The sequence below is a fragment of the Oncorhynchus gorbuscha genome, linkage group LG02 (assembly GCF_021184085.1).
Source record: "Oncorhynchus gorbuscha isolate QuinsamMale2020 ecotype Even-year linkage group LG02, OgorEven_v1.0, whole genome shotgun sequence".
Classification (NCBI taxonomy): domain Eukaryota; kingdom Metazoa; phylum Chordata; class Actinopteri; order Salmoniformes; family Salmonidae; genus Oncorhynchus; species Oncorhynchus gorbuscha.
The window spans coordinates 26053577-26076594 of record NC_060174.1 but is presented as its reverse complement, the minus strand read 5'-3'; the positions used below and the strand labels follow the sequence as shown (position 1 = coordinate 26076594).

The following is a 23018-nucleotide window of genomic DNA, read 5'->3' as shown; positions in this document are numbered from 1 at the left end:
GGTAATGTGTTGGGACTCTGCTGTTAAGCCAGGTGTAGCGGTGGTAATGTGTTGGGACTCTGCTGTTAGCCAGGTGTAGCGGTGGTAATGTGTTGGGACTCTGCTGTTAGCCAGGTGTAGCGGTGGTAATGTGTTGGGACTCTGCTGTTAGCCAGGTGTAGCGGTGGTAATGTGTTGGGACTCTGCTGTTAGCCAGGTGTAGCGGTGGTAATGTGTTGGGACTCTGCTGTTAGCCAGGTGTAGCAGTGGTAATGTGTTGGGACTCTGCTGTTAGCCAGGTGTAGCAGTGGTAATGTGTTGGGACTCTGCTGTTAGCCAGGTGTAGCAGTGGTAATGTGTTGGGACTCTGCTGTTAGCCAGGTGTAGCAGTGGTAATGTGTTGGGACTGTATCCTACTTCTTTTTTTTTTTGCCCCACCAACATTTTTACATGCTAAAATCGGCAATACAACAAACAAGTATTTCATAGCTTTAATTTGGTTTAAATAACTTTTTATATGAACGTGAAAAAAAAAAATTCAATATTACATCAACATAACAAATAGATTATATACATAGGAAAAGTGTTGGTTAAGCATGCAATATATCAGAATGTATACTGAGTGTCATCATAATTCTAACACATGCAAGAAAGAGTATGTAACGCTGACTATGGAAAGCACTGTAGATCATCTTATCAATGCTGGTGCTTTAGTTCCATCTGTTTCAATGGTGGGATCAACCCAACCATGAACCCCATCATGGTTTGAGGAATGGGGAGGACCCCCGGTCCCTGGTTCTATACGCCCAATGGTGTTCTGGTCAACCCAACATATAGAATAACATCAAGAATTCAAATAGTTAGACAAAGTAAGGTTAACATAAGATGGCCTTACAAAATATAAATATCAGGTCTGCTCATAAGTTGGGGTACCAAAGATGGACCACTACCAATGACATTGCAAAAACCTTTGTTCCCGTGGTGCAACACGATATTTTAACCCATCTTCTCTCTCCTCCTCTTCCCTAATGTATTTTATTTTCCTCTCACCCTTTTCCCATTCTCTTTTTTTCACATTGACTTTTGTCACATTCTGTGCCCATACTCTTTGGTCTCCCCCTCTCTCAGGCTGTGTCTCTCATTATTGGTCTAGCTCGTTGCTGTCTTGGCTGCAGATTCTGTAGTGGCACTGGCAGAACTCCCGAATCCGTGTACACGCCTCCACCATCATCTCCTCTGGTACGGTCACCACAATCCGGAAGTAATTTGGGTACTCAAATGCCTGCAGGGAAAAGAGAATTGTAAACAACAAAATAAGGTAATTTCTCTTCCCGTGGTAGACAGAGAGGATGGATGAGTCCATTAGATGGATGGATAGATAGATAACAACATGTAAACTATATTTAGTCTCCAAATGTATATTGAAAACATCAATATATTTGCACAATGAGCTCTTGTTGTCTCTCAAATACATCGTTACAGTTATTGGTTAGCTACCTAGTGAATCAGTCAAACCACCTTAAAACAAGACATGGTATCAAGAACAAGATCAAACTAGCTGAAACGAGCCACCTACGATTCCCTACATGGTAGCTTCTTGTAATTTCCTTACAAAAACAGATTGCAGTTAGAGTGCAGTATAATTGCAGTATGTTTCAAATACTGAGTCCAAAATACCACAGTGCAGTTATTCTGGAATTAGTGCGTTTAAAATGCCAAAGTGCAGTTATTCTGGAATTACTGTGTTTAAAATACCACAGTGCAGTTATTCTGGAATTACTGCGTCCAAAATACCACAGTGCAGTTATTCTGGAATTACTGCGTTTAAAATACCACAATCGACTGCAGTTACTGCACTTTTACTGCAGTTTCAAATCTGCAATCTTTTTTGTTGCGTTGTTGCTAGCTTTCTGACTCTTCAGATTTATAACAAATCATGGCTTCCACTCACATCGATAGGCATGCATAATTTTCTTGACGTTGTCAGCCAACGCGTCGACAGACAGACAGACAGACAGACAGACAGACAGACAGACAGACAGACAGACAGACAGACAGACAGACAGACAGACAGACAGACAGACAGACAGACAGACAGACAGACAGACAGACAGACAGACAGACAGACAGACAGACAGACAGACAGACAGACAGACAGACAGACAGACAGACAGACAGACAGACAGACAGACAGATAGATGTGTGTGTCTGGCGTTTTACCGTAGCAGGCAGGCAGAAGACGGACTGCTCAGTTACCAGACGCTCAGTGAACTGCACATCGTTCTGGAACTCTGGGAAGTGTTCCATCTCAATTCCCACCTAGAAATACCAAGACACACATTAAGTAACCTACTAAGCATTTAACGACAGCAACGCCTTTTTTGGTCCTGTCCGGCCGCCTTGATTTCAACGTCCCCAGACAACCTATAATTTGTTAAGATTTGGTCTGGTCCAGACCAGCTTTGATTTGGCCCGAACATTAGAATAATACCCAGCATGCTTTGCAAGTGTTTGTTTTTACATTTACATTTTGGTCATTTAGCAGATGCTCTTATCCAGAGGGAATTATAGTCAGTGCATTCAACTAAGGTAGATCACAGTCATAGCAAGAAGAAAAATAAGTAACCGTTACTGAGAATGTTATTGTAGTTGAAGTGGTCTTTTGGTTTGTTCTATAGGTTGGATTAGTTTGAACATCATTGCTTCCTGTTTTAAAGGTTTGAAAAAGCTATCATAAGTGCATGTGACAGGAGGGCGCTAGAATAAAATATTTTGTTGCAATATTCAATTGTTTCCTCTTTCCTGTAAATTCGGTCAGCAAGGAAGAAGCCACTGCTCCAAAACCGCCATAACAAAAGCCAGACTACGGTTTGCAAATGCACATGGGGACAAAGATAGGACTTTTTGGAGAAATGTCCTCTGGTCTGACGAAACAAAAATAGAACTGTTTGGCCATAAGGACCATCGTTATGTTCTGAGAAAAAAGGGGGAGGCTTTCAAGCTGAAGAATATCATCCCAAATGTGATGCACGGCGGTGGAAGCATCATGTTGTGGGGGTGCTTTGTTGCAGGAGGGACTGGTGCACTTCACAAAATAGATGGCATCATGAGGTTGGAAAATTATGTGGATATATTGAAGCAACATCTCAAGACATCAGTCAGGAAGTTAAAGCTTGGTCACAAATGGGTCTTCCAAATGGACAATGACACCAAGCATACTTCCAAAGTTGTGGGAAAATGGCTTAAGGACAACAAAGTCAAGGTATTGGAGTAGCCATCAAAGCCTTGAACTCAATCCTATAGAACTGAAAAAGCGTGTGCGAGCAAGGAGGCCTACAAACCTGACTCAGTGACAACAGCTCTGTCAGGAGGAATGGGCCAAGATTCACTCAACTTATTGTGGGAAGCTTGTGGAAGGCTTCCCGAAATATTTTACCCAAGTTAAACAATTTAAAGACAATGCTACCAAATACTAATTGAGTGTATGTAAACTTCTGACCCACTGGGAGTGTGATGAAAGAAATAAAAGCTGAAATAAATAATTCTCACTACTAATATTCTGACATTTCACATTCTTAAAATAAAGTAGTGATCCTAACTGACCTAAGACAGATAATTTTTACTAGGATTAAATGTCAGGAATTGTTAAAAACTGAGTTTAAATGTATTAGGCTAAGGTGTATGTAAACTTCTGACTTCAACTGTGTTTTCAACGTCCAGAAAAGCCATGTTTTTGCATTTTATTCAGCACATAAAATGCACCTGATTTTAACATCGGAAAATAATATATTTTCAATGTCTGGAAAAGACGTGTTTTCAACATCTCGAAAAAAAGATTTTTACCTGTCATTTAGCACCTAAAATGCACCTGACGACAACATCTGGAAAATACGTTATTTTCCTTATGGGGATCCTGTTCTGTTATCTCCCCACCTACCACTCTGGACACATAAGACTCACCATGAGGTACATGGCTCCTGATGGCATCACGGGGGTCAGCCCAGGAACAGTGGACAGTTCAGAGAAACAGATCTCGGAGTTTGACTGAGAAAGAAGCAGGAAACTAGTCAATAGACAGTCAGTCAGACAATCAGACAGATATCCAGATAAATCAAAATGTTAGACTACTACCATCTGCATATAAAGTAATTGGGGAAGGTTCAAGGGAGAGGGACTCACCTCGAGGAAACTGATGGTTCTGTGGTAAAACTCCTGGGGCGTGTCGTTCAGGATGCTCTCTATCGCACCCTGGACAATGGTGCAGGCACCCAGAATCCTCTGGCTAAGCTTAACCAGACCCTGACGAATCTGAAGGCAGAAGAGAGACAGATTAGGTACATTAGAAGTGATTCCAAACCCCAGAGGACACAGATGAATCTTACCGTACGTGTACTGGTGTAGCGTATGTGTATAGATAAACTGGACTTCACATTCAGTATGCGAGTAGTGAGAGGCTGAAGGACTTACCTCTTTTCCGAAGATTTGATTCTTGTCGTGGATGAGGATCCAACCTAGCCTCCAGCCAGGGACTAGCCATCGCTTGGCCAGACCACCACACGCTAGGATGGGCACATCACTGCTGAGGGATGCCATAGATTGGTATGTGCAACCCGGAAACACCTGATCATGGAGATACAGTACACACTCGCATCAATACAAAACATACTGTAGAAGACAATGTGAAAATAATCAGGGTTAGTTTAGATTAAAGGGGAAATGTTTTAATATATTGATTCTATTCATAATACAGAGCATGACACTCAGGGTTGGGCAAATTACTTGAAAAATACACCAAGCAGAATGTGGGCAGTAAAAAAGGAAAACGGTCATTTAAATGTTTGACCCTCCCTTAAGGTAACTGTCTGGTACGATAAAAGATGGCAATAGACAGATGCGACAGATGCAAGAGAAATATGATTATATTCCATCTGCTTGGGCAGCGAACAGGGTGGAGCTGTGTTGACTAACCAAAGATGTCCTATTGACACAAAGACCCTGATGTTTCAGTTCCCAGTGAAAGTGGGGATCTGAATTTTTTGGTTAAAATAAGTTTCTGTGGAAAGCAACCAAGAAGAGCAAATGTGGAAGTTTTGGAGATTTCAAATATATTAGAACAGAGCTTCCATTCCTACCTGAAGAAGACTTCTGAGCTGTGTGAATCAGCACAGCTTTCAATGATGTTAAAACATCTGCCATTTCAGTGTTTGAGGCAAACACTTGCAGCCCACATAGTGGTTTTAGATCAAGTAAATCAAAATGTATTCAGCTGTTTAAGTATGTAACTGTAATCCAATTACAATTTTTTAAAGAAGTTAGATAACTCCAGTTGTACCGAACTCTGACTACAGTACAGTGCAAATATGGTCTTTCTTCATCCATTGAAAAATTAAGCACTTCAACTTAATCAATCAATACAAACAACACCATAAAAGACATAAACATGACAAAAAATGTGTATCAATAGTTAAAAATGCTTAAACTAATTTGACCATAACAAAGTTTGTGAGGGATTTCATAACTTTATGTAATGCAATGTATTGTTATGCAATGCTCGTCTAAGACAAAAAGACAACGAGATGGAAGGAGAAAAGGAGAGAGAGAGCAGAGAAAAAAAGTGGTGGTATGGTAACCGTAGCAAGCTGGCTTTCATTAGAGCTGAGGCCTTGATGACGGGTGGGAGATCCGCCCCGCGTGCTATTGGTCAGAGCACAATGACTGACAGTTCAGAAAAATAACATACCAAACCTCACCTCAGATCTAATTTACAAACAGAGTTGGTTTTTTCACAGAGAGGAGCCCATAGGGGCCCATAAGGAGAGAGCCTGGCGCTTGCCAAACATTCCCCTCTAACCATGAGATGGAATTGATGCTGCCCAGACACATAATGCCTCCACGCAGCCCCTAAACAGGCACCCCTCCACACAGCCCCTAAACAGGCACCCCTCCACACAGCCCCTAAACAGGCATCCCTCCACACAGCACCTACTCAGGCCCCCATCCACGCAGCCCCTAACTAAACAGGCACTCCTCCACACAGCCCCTATACAGCCCCCCCCCACACACAGCCCCTAAACAGGCCCCTCTACACAGCCCCTAAACAGGCACCACTCCACACAGCCCCTAAACAGGCACCACTCCACACAGCCCCTAAACAGGCATCCCTCCACACAGCCCCTAAACAGGCACCCCTCCACACAGCCCCTAAACAGGCACCCCTCCACACAGCCCCTAAACAGGCATCCCTCCACACAGCACCTACTCAGGCCCCCATCCACGCAGCCCCTAACTAAACAGGCACTCCTCCACACAGCCCCTATACAGCCCCCCCACACACAGCCCCTAAACAGGCCCCTCTACACAGCCCCTAAACAGGCACCACTCCACACAGCCCCAGGCACCACTCCAACAGGCACCAGGCATCCCTCCACAGCCCCTAAACAGGCATCCCTCCACACAGCCCCTAAACAGGCATCCCTCCACACAGCCCCTAAACAGGCATCCCTCCACACAGCCCCTACTCAGGCCCCCCTCCACACAGCCCCTAACTAAACAGGCACCACTCCACACAGCCCCTAAACAGGCACCTTGTCGTTAAAAAAGGGGCCCTCCCACCCCCACCCACTTCTTCTCCCCCGCTCTCGCACTATATTACCCTCACATCTGCATTAATCGCAAACACATGCGGCGAAAAGTGCACAGTCATTCTGAGTACTTCTGTTCTAGTGGTTAGAGTGTTGGGCTAGTAACTGAAAGGGCCTTGTTTTGAGCCAACATTGTGAAAAATCTGTAGATTTGCCCTTGAGCAAGACGCTTAACCCTAATTTGCTCCAGGGGCTCTGTACTACTATGGCTGACTGTAAAAAAATAAAAAATAATTCACTGCAGCTATCCTCTGTATGTGACAATACAACATATTATTGTATAGTTTTTTGTACTGATCGAGACATTGTTGAATTCTGAGCCCATGTGATTTATGCACTCAGCGACCCCAATCATCCCCCCACAGCGTTCCCAATCACCCCTCCCCCCATATAATTTTAGCAACCAGGACATATCTTCATATTGCTCCTTTAAATTCATAGACAGAGCTATTGATGCATTTACAATATTTACAAACATTGGAGTAAACAAGCTTATATTTTGGGTTCCGATGGGCTACGACAGTTGAGCTAAGCTGATGAGGCATTTATAAGTTATGTTTTTTCAAGAATCAATGAGTATACAGTATATCATTCATTTATAAGTATAAGTAAGCTATTTAAAAGTCATTCTCAACACAGCTCTCAGAAATGACAGAGCAGAGGAGCGCCTCTTGTCTACAGTTTACTTCTGTGGCTCATTCTTCACTTGCCCTGGCAGACCTAAACCCAGCACTGCTGCCCCGTCACTACCAGCCCCCCATTCAGCCTGTAACACCCCTAATCACCCCAGTGCTGATGTGGACTTGTCAGACTGGTCTCCTTGGATACCCAGCAGAGCTAAGCCAGAGAAAACCTCCCTGTAAATGCTATAGAATGTTAAAGAAATGTGCCTCGCTGGTATTATGTATTACATGGGGCCTAGTGGCCAGGATGTAGGCTATACCCCAGAAACAGCAGCCCACTCCTGGACGCATGACCAGTCTACTACTGTATTGCACACCTCCATAGACCAATCCTCCTCTATGCCAGAAGACAATCCAATTTAGATTCCTCTCCTTAGTCTCCTATTATGCAATAGACTCAATGCCAGTTTCTGTATTAGTCTGTTGGAGTGTCTGTCTCTGTTGTGCTTGTCTCGGAGAGTGCTTCTGTGTTTATGAACTCACCATGTCACCATAGATCTCATCAGCCAGGATTGGGACGCAATGTTTGGAGGCAACTAGACAAGAGAGTAGACACATTTAAAAATATTACAATTAGAAGTGGATTCATCATAGGAACCAAATGCTTGTATTGTGCTATAGTGAGAGGGAACACTGTGGCCGGGGGGGGCTCACCAGAAAGGATGTTCTGTAGATGCTCTTTACTGTAGACGGAGCCACAAGGGTTGGAGGGATTGTTGACAATCAGGCAGGTTGTCCTGTCATCTATCAGGCTTTCCATGTGTTGGAGATCGATCTCCCAAGACTTCTCTGGCTGCAAGGACAGACAAAGTCACCACGAGTCAGAGAGCAGACATAAGGCATGCAATGTACATGCACTACACAGACGCTGGAAAAGAGTCAAATCTGCAGATTCTGCACCGTCCTAACTCTTTTAACTGATCTTTGATCTCATAGGCTGCATTTACACAGGCAGTCCAATCCTGAACTTTTTTCCGCTAATTCGTCTTTTGACATCAGATTAGCTCTGAAAAATATCTGATGTGAAAAGTTCTGATGTGAATGGTCAGAAGACCAATTAGTGGAAAAAATATCAGAATTTAGTCAGGATACTCTGTGAAAATGTAGGTTTTCAGAAGAGGGGCAGGAACTCAGCTGTCCTGACATTAGGAGGAAGCTCTGTAAGAGTTCTAAAAATGTATAAGTGGATTGTATAGGTGAATCAATAGCAGCTCTTAACACTGTGTGCAGTTGTCATATACACCTCAAGAGTCACGACATTCCACTGTGTGCCTGAGTTACCTCATGTTTTTTTATGGATGTAATTCACTAAAATGTTATGTAGCTACAAGTATTTATCTGTATTTGTGTGTGTTTGTAAGCCTAGAGGAAAGAAAGCCATCCAAAATGATTTATAAGTGCCATTTTACCCCTTCTTCACTCTCTCTCTTGCTAACATCCAGTTTTTCTCTTTGATTTATTTTCCCTCTATTTTGCTCCTCCCCCCGTGTCCAACACTCACCAGCAGTGTGTACAGTTTGACCTGGATGCCCAGAGACACAGCCAGAGTCTTGTAGAGGGAGAATCCAGGGCAGGGGACTAGGATGTTGTCTCCAGGGTTACACAGCACTGTGATGGCCAGATCTATAGCCTGACTGCAGCCACTGGTCAGAAGCACATCCTGCATGGAAGAGAGAAGAAGATTACAAGAGATTTTTTTATGTCCTCTAGTTTTGGAGAAAAAATAATTACAGTAGAGAGACAGGTGAATATATGATGAAGCAAAAAAGAGAGTTTGAACGAGTTAAAGCAGGTAAACGATGAGAGGTAAACACACCTCTGCCTCCAAGGGGGCCTCGGGGCAACTGTAGAAGTTTGCCACCACCTCTCTGCTCTTCTGATAACCTGTTGATGAGTAGAAGACAACATCTTATATTTTGTACTGTAGTACTGTATACTGTACTCGGCAGTCTGCTGGGAGAAAGGGAGATTTCGCCTGCCTCCGTCCTTAGAGCTACAATCATCATTAATCATAGAGTGGAACACTTTCAGTTCATCTGCAGACAGTTAATTGGCCCTATTTTACGTAGCGCTCTCAACTTCCCTGACTGAAATTACTTTAGCCTCCAACTTCTCATCCCCTTGCAAGCTGCCCAACTCGCCTATAGCTGTGTCTTATCTCATATCCTCCCAATTTCTATCTAAATAAAATACCAAAAAATCAGTTCATCCCTAGTTTTTCTGCACTTGACAAGCTTTTTGAAATGTTGGTGCTGTGGTGAGAAAGTGCTTGCATGAGTCTTACCAACAGATGGAGCATAGCCGTTGTATTTGTTTGAGTCAATGGCATCCTTCATGGCCTGGAGAACTTTGTCATCAGTAGGCAGGTTCCCAAACACAGTAGGGTCCCCTGATGGAATGACAGGACAAAGGAGTACATAAGAAACATAATTCTGAACAACTGCACTTCACAAGTGAACACACTGAGCATATGCAAATGAGATAATGGTGTAGCATCTCACCAATGGACAGAGCAATCATGGGTTTCTCAGGGTTGGGTGTGAGCTTCATCCCATCCACAATGGCACGGATGGGATTCAAGGTGTTGATTGACATCTCTGAGGGCCGGATGTTCCATCGCTGCCTGCAGCTCTTCTGCTTGGCCAGACAAACAATGCCTTTCACAGCCTTATGATGGTTACCATTTCCATTAAGAGCTTTTCCGTTGACACCAATGAGAGCATTCTTCTCATTAATTGCACTCCCATTCATTTTCACCTCATAGGACTGGTTCTCCATGTTGCAACTGCAGCTGAAGATGAGAGAGATAGGAAGATAAAAGGCGAGGGGAAAAAAGATAGGACAAACAAATAGATTTTCATGAATAATTCCTGCATTATAAATTGTTGTAAAATATCATACAAATAATATAAATGAGGATTATTCATTAATATACAAATGACTAGCCTAATAATAAATCGGAAAACTGAAAATAAACTTGTTGGATAAAATAAAAAAAATCAGTGCAGAGAAGTAGGCTAGCCCAGGTGTTAAATTATCCATGTAAACACAACAGGTGCGATGTTTATATAATCCAGTTTGAGATCAAAAGCGCTGCACGGGCTGTTCTGAACTAATTCAACTGTGTGCGCAGTTAGTTGAACATCTGAGTAATGAAGATCAATATACTGATCAGACTGGGACACCTCAAGTTATTGATATTATCTTATTAATGGCTATCTTATCACAACGCCGTATAAATAGCAGTATAAATGCAGTATATAGTCCATTAGCAATGAAAACTATGTATATTATACAAAAACAATACATCAAATCTATCCTAATCAACTCAAATCTAACCTAATAAAATGTCATCTAAACAAGTCTGTTCTGATACAGCCTGAAAAAATATACAAACAAGACAATTGAAAATAAGACAGAAACAACAAATATTATAAAACTACCTAAAATAAGCATCTCTTTGGAATAAGGTCATATTTGTTTGTGCATGCATAATAATAAACATGTGATCTATACCTCAAATTAAAAGCTATAATACATTTACCAGGTGTAGCTTATTTTAAATTGCCTCAAAATTCAATTGGACACTTAGGCTACTTGCTAGAGGTAGTTAAATGCGTTATCATACATTTAAATAACAATAGTCTTTTAAATACCTTTACAATCTCAAAAGAATTTCACACTGCAAATGAAGGAATTCAGGTAAAATACTGAATATGAACAAAGACTGACTGATAAGTCCGTTATAAGCCGGCTTTATAGCAAGCCCCCCGAAAAGGGTTGCTGTTGAGCCCTGCCCATTTTTTCATTGGTGGAGACTGAGGGTTGTGCCATACACCCCCGTTACATCATTCCCAAAAATGTAAAACACTGCAAGGTTTGGATTAAACGGCATGAACTCTTTCCAAAATACAGATACCAGACTCACGAGAGGAGACCCATGGGACCCGATGTCCTTGTGCGGAATGTGCACAGGAGAGAGACGCTCACATTCAACGCCCCGCCCCGCACAAAAAGTATGAGTGAAAAATGTGTGGAAATGTCCGGCCATAACATGTTATTGGTTTCCCATTTATGTTTGCAAAATCCCAAAGGCACATCCGGTCGCCTCAAGTCAAAACAATATGTATGCCTTTCAGTGGAGGCTGCTGAGGGGAGGACGGCTCATAATAATGGCTGAAACAGAGTCAACGGAATGGCATCAAATACATGAAAACTGTGTGTTTGATGTTTTTGATACCATTCCACGTATTCTGCTCCAGCCATTACCATGAACTCGTCCTCCCCAACTAAGGTGCCACCAACCTCCTGTGAAGCCTATAGCCTATACAACATCATTGACCAAGTCATGGATAGATGGCCTCTGATTTTCCTACCTTTCATGATTGGAGAAAAGCTTTTTAAAATTCTAATGAAGCATATATCTGTTTATATTTATAAAAGTAATTGATTTCATCCTTTATCAATGGTCCATAGGGTCTCCAAGAAACTTTTTGAGGCTCAATCAGCTTGAGCGTAGTTTAGGATGAGCCTGCTTCTTCCTCATTAAAAGCAAGCAAAACATAAAAAGTGGAGGTACACTATATATATAAAAGTATGTGGACACCCCTTCAAATGAGTGGATTTGGCAATTTCAGCCACACCTAGTGCTAACAGGTGTATACAATCGAGCACACAGCCATGCAATCCCCATAGAGACAAATTGGCAGTAGAATGGCCTTACTGAAAAGCTCAGTGACTTTCAACATGGCACCGTCATAGGATGCAAGTCAGTTCGTCAAATTTCTGCCATGCCAGAGCTGCCCCGGTCAACTTTAAGTGCTGTTATTGTGAAGCGGAAAAGTCTAGGAGCAACAACAGCTCAGCCGCGAAGTGGTAGGCCACACAAGCTCATAGAACGGGACCACCAAGGGCTGAAGCTCATAACAATCATCTGTCCTCAGTTGCAACCGAGTTCCAAACTGCCTCTGGAAGCAATGTCAGCTCAAGAACTGTTCGTCAGGAGCTTCATGAAATTAGTTTCCATGGCCAAGTTTCCAGCCAATCGTCAGCTGGAGTGGTGTAAAGCTCTCCAGCATTGTTCTCTGGAGCAGTGGAAATGCGTTCTCTGGAGTGATGAATCATGCTTCACCATCTGACAGTCCGATGGACGAATCTGGGTTTGGAGGATTCCAGGAGAACTCTACCAATGCATAGTGGCAACTGTAAAGTTTGGTGGATGATGAAAAATGGTCTGGGGCTGTTTTTCATAGTTCAGGCTAGACCCCTTAGTTCCAGTGAAGGAAAATCTTAACCCTCCAGCATAGAATTACATTCCAGACGATTCTGTGCTTCCAACTTTGTGGAAACAGTTTGGGGAATGACAATGCATGACAATGTCCCTGTGCACAAAGCGAGGTCCATACAGAAATGGTTTGTTCGAGATCGGTGTGGAAGAACTTGACTGACCTGCAGAGCCCTGACCTCAACCCCATTGAACACCTTTGGGATGAATTGGAACGCATCAGTGCCCAACTTCACAAATGCGCATGTGGCTGAATGGAAGCAAGTCCCCACAGCAATGTTCCAACATCTAGTGGAAAGCCTTCTCAGAAGAGTGGAGGCTGTTATAACAGCAAAGGGGGGGACCAACTCCGTATTAATGCCCATGATTTTGGAATAAGATGTTTGACAAGCAGGTGTCCACATTTTTTTGTCATGTAGTGTAAGTAGACCCCAATCTATGGAACATCTCAACTTTGCATAATAATAGTCCTTCCAGAACTTGTTTTGATAGTGCAGCAGTGTTTAGTGCTCCATGCATTGGGTGATTTTGCAACCCAGTTGCTGAGAGTAATTATGATAGGGATTTCTGGCAAATGCCCCAAATACCCACAGCATAATGTACAGTATGTGCACAGTAATACATAAAAGCTAAATAGGTATATAGAGTAAAATACAGATAAGTAGCATATGATACAGCGCAATTGCTTCATGTATGTAAAATATAGCTTTCATTTATACATGTAATTTCACACAAAAAGTTTATTGAACACAGTAATGTAACAGGTAGCCAACAGCATAACTTCTGATTCACTCTGGGGTTGTTTACTCTCATGATGGGTAACTCAGTGAACAGAGACTGAACAACTCATTATGCAATATTGGTAGAGCCACTGTGTCCTGTAAAATTTACAGAAGAATGTAGATAAATAAATACACATCCTAATAAAACCTTATGCAGTGGTCCAACACACACAAAAATCCCCTGGAACTTTGTACCCCACCATCCCCTTATCTGGCTAAGGACCCTGTGCCCTATCCGCCAGCAGGCATGATGGGGTTGAGTCAGTTAAAGACCCTGTCACTCCATGTCCCTCTGTTGACCACGTACCTATCCACATATACATTCTTAATAAATAAAACATGTCACAGAACTCAAGCTCACCTACCTAAAAGTGACTCGTAATTGTATGAGTCAAGTACCTACTCACTTCACAACAACCGTAATTTACCGCAACACCTTGCTGCTCACCAATCCAGTTCCCACACATGATTTTAAAACTGAAGTAAACACAGACTGCTACATCATGATTCACATGTCTCTTAATGATGAGGTGTTAATAATATGTATGACCCTATTTGTAGGCTTTTGGCCCAATGACCCTCTTCTGGGTAAAGGAGAATCCCTTGCATCTTCTCTCTCTATGGAAGCCCTCTACTAGCTTCCCATCCTATGAATATGTTGCTGAGTCATCTAACATCTGTCTTCTCATTAGCCCACATACCCTGAATCTGTGTCACTTGACCTACCCCAAAATTGCAGTGGACTAACTAATATATGGATTAACTAACAACGGTAGTGTGTAAGCACAAATGCATAGGTGGCTTACACTGACAGCATGATGACCCTGAACCCTCACTTCACAAGATGAGCTGCCTATGACAAAATCAGGAATGATTCACAGCTTTTCCATTTGTTCAGTGATGTACGCAATTCCCAATGACGTCATCATCATTGATTTGTCAACAAAAGGAGGTGCACAATGACTGGTCAACGGATTTTAGTTGCATGTTATGGACAGTAGCAGTCCACTCAGAATATCTGAGTAATATTTAATCCATGTCACACCATCAAACAGACCCCTCTGAATCAACCTGACACAGTATTAAATATTGGGGACGATACCAGTATAATATCGTGGCTAGGAAACAATCCACAAAAAGAATGTAACTTTTTTAGGAAAAAAATAACCCTAATGTTGGAAATAAAAAAATCCCCATGTCATCCAGTCATGTTTATTTTCCAAGCTATAGCACACAATATTTTACAGAGTTTGGTGTGCCACATATTTTCATTTTTGCCATGGAAAAAAATAGAGATACTGGTATTGTCACAGACCAAGAACCTAGGTCAGTAAGAAACTGGTGCTGTGTATTATGGTATGTAAAAGGTTATTATACCAACATTACACCTGGTTGAACTGGGCATATTGAATACTGTTTTACTGAAATTTAACCAGAATTCTGATGCTGAATAATTATGTAGCAGTTTGTTTAACCTCAGCTATACATTTCACCGCGGCAAATGGTGGACACCACCCTGATACCTTAATCTAATCCCATACCTCATTGTCAACCCCGGGATCATGCTTCTTCCTCCATCACACACTTTGGTTGTACATCCTCTTTCCATATCCAGGAACATAGTCAGGATCTGAATCTTGTGTTTCGGGATCTTCATCAGAGCTTGACTCAAAACTAGAATAGAGCGTGTTTAAATCATAATAAGAATACACTGGAGTTTTTTCCACATGTTCTTCATCATCCTCCTCTTCACCATCATCACAGTCTTCCTCCTCAGTGGTCTTGGTCCCTCTTAGCTCTGCAGCCATGCTACACTCCTGCTGGGTCAGTTTTCGGAGCCGCACAAATGGCTGTCGAAACTTTGATATAAGCAGAAGAGCCTGACTCTCCACAGACAGTCTCAGCTTGACCTTATGTGTTCTACTGGCCTCTGGGCTGTCTGCTAGTTCTCCAGCCTGTTCAGAATGGGCTCTGTCATCGAGGTCCGTAGGTTGGGATACAGCCACTGGTTGAGGAGGGGAAGGGCTCTGTGTGGCCAGAGTTAGATGTTGGGGTTGACAAAGGGTGAGGAGGGATGGGGTCAAGTCCTGTGATGAGGTGGAAGAGGACCCCTGACAGTGCACTGGGGTATCACTCTTTTCACACAGCAGTTCTTCCGAGCACTCCTGCAGAATGCTCCTCACCCATTTCCGGTGTTTAGAGCACAGCTGCAGTGGGGAGGCCTCAGGCACCTCCTCATTGTTCTGCCCGTCATCCTCCTCCGTCCTGCCTCGGCTCCCCTCCTCCCCATCAGAGACTTCCTCCTCCAGGAGGAGTGGACTGTCTTTGGACAGATCCACCCCCAGCTCCACGATAAGGGCCTGTGGCTCTAAACTTTGCTCAGCTGCACAAGCATGGTGTGGACCCAACCCCAATGATTTGGATCTCTCCTTTCGGTTATCTTGACAGATACCCTGGAATGCGTAGAGACTTGTCCTGTCAAGCTGTGACTGCCCGTCTTTGTGTGTTCTCTCCTTGGGCGACCTTAGCACAACTTTCGAGGTCACAGGACCCTCCAGCTCCCGGCCTATTCCCCTCTCCTGTGCTGATACCTTATGGGCTCCGTGGCTGGGATGGCATCTTGAAGAAGACTTGTCTGAAGGAATAGAAAGAAAACATATTTATCTACAGTACTATAGGTTCCTGGTGGTCTTACATACTGTACTGTGTTTACATCTGTATGTCATTGTTAATATGCTGAGTTTGTTGACCAGAGTGGAATAGCCTCTTCAAGGACGCAGCAAGGGAGGTGGAGTCACAGGTAATTAACGGCAATAGTAACTCCTCTTCGTATGCCATTGGACCCTCCTGCTTCAACAGCTATAGGCACATTCACATGGATAACAAGGACATTGACAGTTATGTAATAGCATGAGAACATACATTCTCTATTTGATTGAATCCTGAAACAATCTCAATAATGATTGTATGTACACACACCTGGTCAAAATAGGTATCGCTCTGCAGCGTCGACTCCAGTACCTGAAGGTAATGCAGCAACCTGTCCTCCAGTTTCTGGGCATAGCATTCTCCATATTGGTCCTCCATCAAATCCTGAAAGAGAACCTGCAGATCAATACATATACTCCATCCTACACACAATACCTCAACCCTAGTGGAGGCGACAGGCATTGCTCCATCAAACCATCTCCATTGTTTTGGAGTTCCATCACAAGCAACTAAAGGCTGAGTGTAGCAAGAGGCTGGGTATATAGCATCCCCTACTGGACAGCAAAGGAACTACTACCCAGACTTTATAATGGCACTATCATCTCAGACTGGCCTATTACCTATTCAGCATTGTACGTCTTCTTCAGGAACAACTGAATCCAGGAATAGTTGAAGGTCACAGTTCACATAGTTGAAGGTCACAAGGCATAAAGATGTCAATTACACCTATGTAATCATGCCAGTGTTCATTCTGGCACTCTTTTAGATTTAGTCTAGTCTTAGTCATTTTATATAATATTATTAAGTCTTAGTCACTTGAATAATGATTTTGTCTAGTTATTGTCAAAATGACAAAAACAGTGGGCCATTTTAGTAAACTAAACTTTTATTTTAGTCACATCACATCAGTAAAGTAAACACAAATGACTGTCTCCCATGTGCACAAACATAAATAGCCTTGTCTTACCAACATATTTTTCTGCATACCATCCTATTCTCTTCCCAACAGCAGAAATATGACAAACATACACTGTATAAGAATTATCTGGCCATGTAAATTCCTAATTCATCCAACATAGATATTGTACATTATATACAAAAGAAAGACACCCAATCGCAGAGAGAGACAAAGAGAGTAGCTCAATCACCTCAAAGTATTATGGGTTGCACCGCCGTAACTCGTCTCTCATCACTGCCAATGTTAGCAACATTCCACAGATGCAGCGGCCACATTGATGTCCAAAAGTAGAATGGAGATATTTTTTGGTACCCTTCCCAAGATCCATGGCTCGACACAATCCTCTCTCAGAGCTCTATGAACAATTCCTTCAACATCATTTTCGGTTTTTGCTCTGACATGCACTGTCAACTGTGGGACCTTATATAGACAGGTGTGTGACTTTCCAAATCATGTTTGATCAATTTAAATTTACCACAGGTGGACTCCAATCTAGTTGTAGAAACATCTCAAGGATGATCAATGTAAACAGGATGCACCTGAGGTCAATTTCGAGTCTCATAGCAAAGGGTCTGAATAGTTATGTAAATAAGGTATCCATTTTCACTTTGTCATTATGGGGTATTGTGTTTAGATAGATGATGAAAAAAATATATTGAATCAATTTTAGAATAAGTCTAACAAAATGTGGTACTAGTCAAGGGGTTTGAATACTTTCCAAATGCATTGTATATAGCTAGGCAATGAGGTAACATGACTGAACAAGGTGTAGCCTAAACAAATATTTAACGGTCTGGTCTGTAAGCAGCCTAGTTGTAGAATGGTCGCGCTATGCTTTATGAATGTAAAATTTGGCGCCAATGCACAATAGAAAGAAAAATCAAATGTAACACCGGTATTATGAGTCATATCTTTTGAATGGTAATGGCTAGAATCAAACCGTTTTCTCTGAGGAAAGACTTCGCTAGGATGTTGGCACCATAACCCGGCTATGAAATTCAGTGGAGATAGTGCAAGGGTTGAGCGAGACTACAAATTCAAAAATGTTTCTATAGTCAACAGGGATAAAAACATACTGTTGTGTCCTTCCCACTGATTAACAGAACTGTGCAATCTGTACTGCTAATATTAAAATTGTGCTTACCACTGAAAAGCTCTCAATCTCGCGAAAAACTCTTGTTCTGTCCCCTTAGTAGTCAGATTTTAGTCAAAGAGAATTTGAACTCGTCTACACTAAAATAAAACATTTGCTTTGTTCTAGTTCTTTTCTGGGTGTATTTAGTCAGTTATAGTCTCGTCAATTGCCACTGAAAAATAGGGGTTTGATGATTATTTGTCACTATTTTTGTTGACGAATTTAACACTGAATCGTGTGAGACAAAGAGGGGAATATAGAAAGGGAGTGTTAAACAGACGATGGGGGTTTAACTAACCTTGATATAAGAGTTGCGCATGGACATGTCCATTGCAAGAGTCTGGGCCAAAGCCTTAAAGTCCTGGTGGTTCTTCCTCATTAGGTGCATCTCTTGTCGGCTCTGAAGAGGAACAAAGAAAGGCGACATTTAGCTCAGCAACCCAATACTCACTGGGTCGGTCAGAGATGCTGATACTCTGATATACAACTGATTCAGTTTAGCCAACAGTGTCATCCAAAGTAATCAAATTAGGCAGTTATAATGCATTTACTTACACATTCATGGTACTGAGGTAGTCTACTTGGAAAAAACTTAATGATCTTCAAAACAGTGTTGACAATACCTTGGTCTTCCCGAAGCATCCACATAATTATCTGTACCAGAATACAAATCAAACACAGCTGCTCATTTTGTTCCACCAAAACTCAAATCAACAAACACAGCATAGTTAAAACGACTGTACCTGAACAAGTCAGGCCAACTTATTAGTAGGCATACATGGCCTTGGAAACCTCTCTATGCATCCACATATTGCGATTTCCCACCCCTTTCCTGTAACTGTTCTCTACCTTATGTGAAACCTCTACATACCTTGGTCTTGAGGCCAAACATGATTTTCATGTGTTTGATATGGGGCACCAGTCGTGGCAGCAGTGTATAAGTGACATCCATGAACTCCATCACCCTCTCAAAGCTCTTGATGTCTCTTGTCTTCATTATAGAATACGCCTGGGCTGCTGCCACCCGTAACCTCCATGGCTCATCTAGGGTGACAGATTGTAGGTCATCCTCTGGCCATCTGCTGGGGTCCAGAGCTAGAGAACACACACAAACAGGGATATAACAAATAGGTTAAACTTTTAAAGGAATGTCACCTATCATGTCAATTTATCAGCTTGGGGTTATTAATACCATGTTTCAATTCCATTTTTATCATTTTATTGACTAAATTTAACTTAATTATGTTTTAAATGTCCTATATTAGCCCATATAGGTCAAATAATATAATTTAATTAGTGTCAACTATTTAAAATAATATATTCTGTTTATAAACGGGTGATTATGCAACTTCGGCACTTTGACTGTGCAAAATTAAAACTGGTTCAAACACCATTTTACCAGTATTGTACTTGTCTTTGATTTGTCTAGAAACTATATGTGATAATGGCTGCGATCTACTATTCAGGAAGTTATATATTTCTGTCATTTTCCCCAAACAGCCATACACAAAATGTAATTTCCATCACGTCATTAAACATACATTTTAGTTGAAAATGAAATATCATACAATTGATTTATAACATATTTCTTATACATTTGTACATGAACTTGTATTGAATATTATTTAAAGTGATTAAGGTTTTCCTAATATTAATAATTCAACACGACGCCTGAATGTATAAACTTGCCTTGGCGACAGCTGAAAACATTTATTTATCATGAAAAATAAGATATTTCCACCCAACCTTTGTGAGATTATGATAACCATATGATTTCCATATCTAAAACAAATAAATGTATGTAAATTATACATAATATACGCATTTACCTCAAAATATGGGTTGTGATGGAAATGACTATGTTAAAAAAAAACGTATGAAAACAATATTTTATTGCAAACATTTTGAACAACTATTGTTAAACATTTCAGACCTATACTGGTTTGTAGGCCCATCACTCACAAAGTGTACAGCAGTAGCCAATGGGCAGAGCTCAAGAATGTAGGCCAGTGTTTTTGAGAGATGGGCCCAGACAGCAGAGGGGTCATGCCGCATAGAAGAGCTCAGTGAGCAAAGTGAAACTATCATTTGTGGTATATCCAACACAGGTGTGGAGGGTCACCTGCTTGTGAGAATCACCAAAGTTAACTGCCTGGATTTCACTGGTGTATTTACACAGGTAGTTCTCTGCAAAGTCAATATGCACAATGATCTCCTCTTTCCCCAGATTCTCTTAATTCTCTCATTTGAGTATTGGTGTTGAATGTTGTACAGGTGTTTCCCCAACTTCTCTTTCAATCCTTTGGAGAAGTCCTCCAATAGAATGTGCAGTGTGCCACATACCTTCTCTATTACTGTCAAATGTACAGTGAACTTCTCCATGTTTCCCTCTGTTTTTCTTCTCTCTCTTCAGCTTTGTTTTTCCACTCAAACCACCATGTCTGCTCACCAGCATCAAAGTCAGATGTTTTAAGCTCTTTTGCTTGTCGAAGGGAGCACTCTCTCTATACATGAGCTCTTTCTTCAGGTTCTCACAGCACAAAGACTCAAAAACGTTCTCAATGTTGCTGCAGCTGATCACTTTGTGATACTGTAGTTTGTCCGCCATGAACTGGAGGTTGGCGTGGGTTTTGCAGAGAAATTATATTTCTCAGCATTCCGTAAAGCATTATCAAGTTTGACATTTGTCATTCTAAGATCTCTGTATGCTTTTGTGCGACCTCTTCCAACCTTTTTCCTTCCAGCAAGTATTCAATTTCTCATTCATGTTGCAGACGATGAGGAATGGGTATCAGAGTGTGCATCAGGGGCAGGTATGTTAGCCTCATGTTCTGGCTGCAAGTCATCTGGTGACTGAGGTGATGTGTTGCGTGATAGGTAGGTCTCCTTTGCAACTGTTCTCTTTAAGTCTGTCTTCTATTCCGTTGGTTACATTTTCATCTCTTGTTTCTTTTTTCTTCCAGTATCTCTCCCTGTCTTTTTGCAGATGTTCCTGGTATCGTATAAGATCGGTTTTTATTTTGTTTCTATGTCTGTGACCTCTGTGCTGTTTTATGTAAAGACAAATACTACTTAGTTTCCAATGTGTGCACACCTTGGAGCATTTTCTAGATTCAATTAATTTAAAACATGATTAAATAAGCCTAAAGTTAAAAATATATACATTTAAAAAATAAAGTAAAAACGAATAAGATAATGGTTTGGGGCATTTTCACCACTTTCTGTAATTTCCACAACACTTAAGTTTGTTATGGAAATGACTGTGATGGAAATGACATTTCTACAGTTTCTGGAGAAAATCGAAAGACAGCTCAGCATGCTTTGATTAGTATTACAGCTAGCATATTGTTTACCTTAAATACATAAAATATTTTTTTTAAATCAAAAGTTCTACCACAAATTAAATAAATTATAACCTGTTGGGAAATGACTGACAACTAAAAAATTAATTGCACAAGCAATATTTCCCTCAATTTTTCTTCATCTTCTGGACATCACATCTGGAACAACCGTCCACTGCAGCCATGTGCTTCAGTGTCACAATGTGTTTCCATTGTAACTACATTAACATTCGCTTGAAAAAACTTCATTAATGAGGAATTTGTCCTCAGTGGTGGAAATGACACCACTCCCAAAGGACAGGTATATTTTGTGTAGAAAACAATATAAAAGGGCATACTCACAATAAATATAGATATTGATTTTATTTAATTGACTCTTTCTGTAGTACATAACATTATATAATGTGTAATTATTAATGTTCTCATAGAAAAACACAGTAGAAGCTTAAATGTCAGGGCCAAGGGCAAAATAGTGAAATTGAGGTATAAAATGCATCTGAAACGTAGCTAAATTACTTGATAGAGAGGTGTTTGAAGGGTATGGGGTGATTCCAGTGTGAATTTAACATAGAAATATTTGGATTTGTTTTATTTTTAAAAATAAAATCCCCAAAATTGACGGAAGACATGGAAGTGCCCGTTGTTGCATAATCACCCAAACACGGATTTGAACAAATTGATTTTGTTGTTGTTGCTTACCATCCAATGTGTCCATCATTCTGTGAGCCCAGGCATATTCAATGATCCACATTGGCAGCGTTGGGATGATCTCCAAACATTTAATCTCAGACGGATTGAAATGATTCTCAAGGCTTCTTCCCTCCATCTATTTGAACTGCTGCAAAACGTCCCCAGCAGCCGAATCAGGTGCCTGATTAGATTCGTGTAATTTTAGTCAATCTACTTCTTTTTTTGGGGGGGGCTTCTGGTTTAATTTCAGAAACACAAAGACTGTCATTGGTCCTCGATGAATATGCATGTCCGGCGGGTTGGACATGTACCGACAAGTTCAGAATTCGCTCGTTAGCGAAAACGTATCCAAAATATTTCCGGGTTAAGACTGTCACGAACTGGTCCGTGCTATCCGGGATCCTTGGGACGTCCTTGCCCTATTGAAGTTGATATGTAAAATGGTTACGGTTAGGTAAGGTTTGTGGTTAGGGTAGCACTATTCGTCAACTGGGAACCGTCTGACCAAACTATGTATAAAACATAATCGCTAGAGGTATATACAGCACAAACTATTCCCTGATTATCAACCATTTAAAGGGCCAATCAGTAGTTGAAACAATAAAGTGAACTCACCACTGTTTTGGCAAAAACCTGAGGGATTGGGGCTAGAGAAATTGAATCACTCTCAAATTCATAGACAGAACTGACCATCCCTGATATCAAGAATCATAGTTTTAACCATGTTTTGAGGCTATACATACATATACTTTGTTTACAAACATTGGGAGTAAAACAAGCTTATATTTTGGGTTATGATGGGGTATGGCAGTTAAA

At 41.3% G+C, this 23018-nt stretch overlaps 1 protein-coding gene across 4 annotated transcripts; it reads right to left on the bottom strand.

Moving 5' to 3' along the window:
• Positions 1-455: 455 nt before the first annotated feature.
• LOC124000031 (tyrosine aminotransferase-like) lies at positions 456-22546 on the bottom strand. 4 transcript variants are annotated; one of them, XM_046306128.1, is made up of 12 exons: positions 14911-15161; positions 9805-10094; positions 9588-9692; positions 9120-9187; positions 8805-8963; positions 7958-8096; positions 7787-7839; positions 4447-4599; positions 4159-4287; positions 3940-4023; positions 2200-2298; positions 456-1261 (listed from the first exon to the last, which is right to left on the bottom strand). In XM_046306128.1, exons 1-12 carry the CDS (start codon positions 15024-15026, stop codon positions 1121-1123), a joined length of 1536 nt encoding a protein of 511 aa, XP_046162084.1. In that variant the 5' UTR covers positions 15027-15161; the 3' UTR covers positions 456-1120. The 4 variants fall into 4 exon arrangements, with proteins under 4 accessions (XP_046162084.1, XP_046162092.1, XP_046162077.1 ...); XM_046306136.1 differs by lacking the exon at positions 14911-15161 and adding an exon at positions 10960-11116; XM_046306121.1 differs by lacking the exons at positions 456-1261; positions 2200-2298; positions 3940-4023; ... (5 more) ...; positions 9120-9187; positions 9588-9692 and adding exons at positions 16120-16228; positions 16349-16462; positions 18470-18571; ... (1 more) ...; positions 19043-19266; positions 22212-22546 and having other exon boundaries at positions 9959-10094; positions 14911-16004.
• Positions 22547-23018: the final 472 nt, after the last annotated feature.